Below are 5,154 nucleotides of genomic sequence, written 5' to 3' on the forward strand. Positions count from 1 at the left end.
GGGAGCGCGGGGCGGGGGGAGCGGGTTGGGAATCAGGCTTTGGGAATGGTTTAAGTACAGACTTAACCCAAAAGTTTCAGAGGTAAAGGTTGAAAACAAACGACCATGGAGGCCATGCTGCTGGTGAAAACACCCCAACACCACTTATCACTGCTTATCAACCTCCTGTGCAGCTCCTGGTCCCCCTGGTCAGGTCGCCTGGCTACCGCCTTCCCCTGTTGGAGCTTTCTCTCTGAGTCTGTAGGGCCGGGCTCCACCGCGATGTCTGTATTCCTTACCCTCAGGCCTGGCTCCTTGGGGACGGCAGGAACCCTCTCTTCCCCACTCAGGGAGCTGACGTCTAATTTTCCAGTATCCTTACAGCGTGGCCTCCTCTGCTTGGGTTTGTCTGAAAAATTCTAGGAGGTAAATGGAAACCAACATTACAAAACATTCTGCCACAGATTCTTCTGATGAGGGTGGTGCCTCTCAGCTGGTTTTGCTATTTTCTCGCTCATGGCCCTGTGCACAGGACCCGTCAGGTTAGGCTGAAGGGAACAGCCCCTTGGCCCTCAGCCATGCTCTGTCCTTGAAGCCACAGTGTTCCTGCAGCAAGCCGGAAGACAAGTCTCCTGTGGGGGCCTCCTGGCCCTCCAGACCAGAGCACCTGGCTGACCCACCAGTTTCCCAGAGCACCACTTAATCCCTCCGCTTTCCCCCTGATCACTGTCTCGGATTCTCTCTTCACTGCTCCCTACTTGGCGGGCTTCGCCTGTCTCCGGAGGGTGTGCGTCTGTGAATGCATCCCTCTCCTCTCCTTGGGAGCTTTCTCCTGCCACAGCTCACTAATGAGATGTACCCAGAACAAAGGTGGTGGTGGGGCTGACGAGCAAATGAGAAACAAAAATCCAAGAGAAGATTTCGGTGCTCAGGAGCCCTCTCCTCCAGATTCTTAGTCTGAAGGACTGAGGGCAGAGGCAGTAAGAGGAACTGAGGAAAAGTTCCTGAGCAGTAACTGAAACTAATCCATCACCTCAAAGTGGCGATGCAGTAACTTGGAAAGAATACACAGGGACATTTCCACAAAGTGGCAGCGCGTATGCAACCTGTAGAATTCTCTGTGAGCTCACGAATGTGATCATTTGGGGGAAGGGAGGGCTGAGCTTGGGCAAGTTCTGTCCTCATAAGATTTCCACGTCTACTTTCCGGCATGGCATTCTGATCTGGACTGTAATTTCTGTTACTGGAAAACGTAACCAGAATTTAAACTGTTTTTCTCCACTTTACAATGATGTCCTCAGTGTACACCGACTTCTCTCAGGCTTCCTGGTCCTCCTGGCCCCCCTCAGCATCTTTGTGTCAGAGACGGCACCGACACACACTCACCGCGCCAAAGCCAGGGACCTCGAGGGGGCAGTCAGCCTGCTGCCGCAGCCAGTCCAGCAGGCTCTTACTGGGAATGGCTTTCTCGGCCTGGCTGCCGGCTACCGGGGCCGGCTCCGGGGTCGAAGTGGCAGGCACTGGCCCTTCAGGAGGGTGTGAGGTGCTCAGGGGGGCCTGCCCTGGGTCTTCGTGGACCTCCTGGACAAAGGGAAGACAAGTACGTGCAGTTCATCACGACAGAATGAAAACTAGTTTCTCAAAGGAAAACACATATGGTGCTGTTTGCATCTTCCCACCAGAACATGACTGCCTGTGCCTGACTACGAAGCCCCCACAGAAGCTCCTGATGTGTTGGGTGTTCCCTCCACCCGATGGCTCCTCTCCCCTCTTGTCTCCGCGGCAGACTTCTGTACCATCCCGTCTGCTCAGGTTCCCTCTTGCCGCCTTTGTCACCATCACTGACAGTCCCGGTGACACTGGCCACCCCGCTCCTCTCCCCCATAGCACTCGTCACAGGTTTTCCCACAAGAGAAAGTACCATGCTGCAGCTGCCTTACCTAGTTCTCTCTCAGCAGTGCCAAAGCCTGTCTTACTCATCTCTGTATTCCCAATGCCTATATGGGGTCTGCTGATAAAGTACAATGTCAGTGCTGAATAAATATCTGCATAATAAATTTTTCAAAATACTCTGAGGCCAAGGAAAAAGGTTTCACTTCTTCCATTGGAATTCTACAATCATTATAGGAAAACTGGCTTTGCACCTCTAAAAAATGAGACAACCTTCTTATAGACTTGGAGAATTGGACAGGGCAAGAACCTGACATTTCAGCTTCCCAAATTATATATAAAGTCTAAGAGGGAAACATATACCAAGCGATACAGCAGAGCTCTCTGGCTCTAGAGAACCAAGCCCTTGGTTTGGTTCCCTGATCTGCCACCTGGAGAATCTTGGGCACATTATTTAATGCTTGTAAGCCTCAGTTTGCGCATCTCCAAAATGGGAATAGTAACAACACCTTCACAGGGTTTTTGTGAAAATCACACAGAACAATCATGTAAAACCCTGAATGCAGTGCCTGGCAAAGGCACTCAATAAGTACTGTTCATTATTACCCCTTTTCAAGTAAGAAAACATGAAACGTGATTCCTGTTTCGGAGCTCAAAATTCAATAAATGGGAAAAATCAAAATACAAAGAGAGAAGTCAGTGGTCTCTGACACCTTAAACAAAGTCTGAGGGGACTCCTCTGGACCAGGTGTGCAGTTTCTGCCCTTTCCTGTTGTTTACAAGGATCTCTGAGCTGAGAACACCTTAGTGTGACCTCAGGAAGCCTCACAGTGACCCTCTGTGGTAGAAGCTGCAGCCCCCTCTTTACAGAGGAGCAAAGGCGGGTGGGTGGCTCAAGGTGGCCAGCAGGTCAAGCAGCAGAGCCAGGATTAATGTTCAGGACATCCTGACTCCCAAATCCCAGCTCCTGGAAAGCCCACTGACCTGGAACAACGTTGTTGCAAACACAGCCCTGCTTCTGCTTTACTCTTTGGATCACCAGTGGCTCCGAGACACTGGAGGCTGGGCTGTTACTGTGTGAAATGGTGAGACCTCCTGGTTCGTTTTTCCAGGTTGCATGCAGGTTAAGGGCCCTCGATGGACTAATACCTATTTCTAAAAGAGACTGAGAGCAACTGATGACGAGAAGATAAGCAGGACAATTGAAATAGGGATAAAAGATCCATAATCAAAAAGTGTTGTGTCTGAGGAAGAAGGGTTTGTTGCTCAGTGTACAGAGGTCAGTGTTCGTACTTAGTGGCTCAGGTACCCACCAAGATCCCCGCCTGGAGTGTCGGCTCCTTCAGAAAGATGAGGTCCACGCCTCCATCTACATGCTTCCGCCTCCCTCTCCGCCTCCTGGTGGCAGCATCATCTCTCCTGAGGCTTCCGTTGACGATCTGTCCAGTCACTGGATGGATCAGGCCGGCTTGCAGAATCCCAGACAAGTCCATGCCAAGGGCTCCTTGAAGTGAGCCGATAGCCCCAATCTTAGGGGTGCTGGCGCTCACTGGGAAAGGGGATGTGGCCCCCGGGGACCCCTCCGATGGGCAGGAGAGGTCTATCGCTGGCTCTCCGTGCCAGCCGTTGAGGACGATGGGGGGGTGCCCGTGGGTGGCGGGGAACTGCTCCAGGCCCCGGGTCTTTGTGTCCCTCTCCACCTCGAACTCATAAGGACGCCTGTGCTTCTGTTCATCCTTTGTGAATACCGAAGCCAAGAAGCTCTCCTGCGAACACACACATGTGGCAAGAGAGGTTTGAACGCCACCTCTTTCTAGGCCCCGTTTCCTTGGGGCTAGTAATCACCTTCTCAGAACTTCTAACTCAAACCTCAAACTTTACTACTGAATCACCTGGACAGCTTGTTAGAATGCAGATTCAACCTCAGCGGGCCTGAGATTCTCTGCATTTCTAACAAGTTCCCAGATGCTGTGAAAGCTGCTAGTCCATGAACTATACACCTGGAACTGCAAGATCACAGTTTAGGGAATCTCAACCTCAGCTGTACATCAGAATCAACTGGGAAGTTTAAAAAAAAAAGAAAGCCAATATCGAGTCTACACCCTGGACCAATTCAGTCAGAATCTGGAGCTTCTCAAGGTCCCCAGCAGAGTCCAGTCTGCAGCTGAGAGTGAGAGCTACTGTGCTAATAACCACGTGTCCTTAAACTTGACCTTTGAGTTTATAAACCACAAATAAAACTCATGCCTGCTTTGACTCCCCTCCTTTCTATCTGCTGCCACTGTTCTCAGTCCTCAAGTGTTGAACATCCCGATCTGTTCACGCCTCCCCTTCCTCATATAGTCATCAGTCATCACGACATGCCAGCCAACTCCCCCCGCCCCGCCCACTTTCTTTGGAGTCACTCTGCCACTAAGCTGGTCTAGAACTTATCTCTTCCTCAGATGCCCACCTGCCTCCCAGCCCTGGAGGCACAGCCCCTCCCTGACCCCCATCTCCCATGAAGCTGCACACCACTCCCGTTGAGCTGCAAACGCACTTTCACATGCACTTCCCCGCTCCAAAACTACAGCCTCTGCTGCCTACAGCATAAAATCCAGATTCCTCAATGAACCCTAATGGCTTGACCCCCAAAAAAAGAAAGAAAAAAATTCCTATCCACTCAGTATTTGTTGAATGAATGACTCAATTAAGAAGTGCAAAGCGTCCTCCTCCTTTGTTTCAAGGTCAAGAACATTCTTACAGCCTCACCTTCTGCATCTGGGCCACCAACGCTGCGCCACTGCTGAAGACGTGTTCTGATGCCTCTGGCTCTGAACGGCTGCTGCGGGGACCAGCGCCGCTGGTTAACACGGGGGTGGGCAGTGCGGCCGAGGGCTCATACTGCTGGTTGGAGGGCCACTTCCCCTTTAACACCACATGGCAGATGTTATCCAGGCGGTTGATTATCACGCGATCCTATAAAAAAGAACAAAAGCTCTGAGGAACAAGTACCAAGTTACCCAAATTCACAAAATCCCCTGAAATCAAGTGGCAAGTTTTTTAACCAGAAGGAACTGATTAGAAAAGGGTGCACACAAATGGACTCACTTTACAAGTCTTAAAAGAAATGGTATTGGGCCTCCCTGGTGGCGCAGTGGTTGAGAGTCCGCCTGCCGATGCAGGGGATACGGGTTCGTGCCCCGGTCCAGGAGGATCCCACATGCTGCGGAGCGGCTGGGCCCGTGAGCCGTGGGCGCTGAGCTTGCGCATCCGGCAACGGGAAAGGCCACGACAGTGAGAGGC

At 51.6% G+C, this 5,154-nt stretch overlaps 1 protein-coding gene across 2 annotated transcripts in view; it reads right to left on the bottom strand.

The window, feature by feature from the left end:
• Nucleotides 1-5,154, bottom strand: part of CHD6 (chromodomain helicase DNA binding protein 6) — a 218,667-nt gene that overhangs the window by 7,281 nt on the left and 206,232 nt on the right. For both annotated transcript variants that reach the window (XM_007464745.1, XM_007464746.1), the window contains 4 exons: nucleotides 4,621-4,827; nucleotides 3,183-3,635; nucleotides 1,366-1,560; nucleotides 279-398 (listed from right to left, as the gene is read on the bottom strand). In XM_007464745.1, the coding sequence (XP_007464807.1) occupies nucleotides 279-398; nucleotides 1,366-1,560; nucleotides 3,183-3,635; nucleotides 4,621-4,827 (975 nt within the window). The remainder of the gene's footprint in view (nucleotides 1-278; nucleotides 399-1,365; nucleotides 1,561-3,182; nucleotides 3,636-4,620; nucleotides 4,828-5,154) is intronic.

This window comes from Lipotes vexillifer, unplaced genomic scaffold (assembly GCF_000442215.2).
Source record: "Lipotes vexillifer unplaced genomic scaffold, Lipotes_vexillifer_v1.1 scaffold53, whole genome shotgun sequence".
Lineage (NCBI taxonomy): Eukaryota > Metazoa > Chordata > Mammalia > Artiodactyla > Lipotidae > Lipotes > Lipotes vexillifer.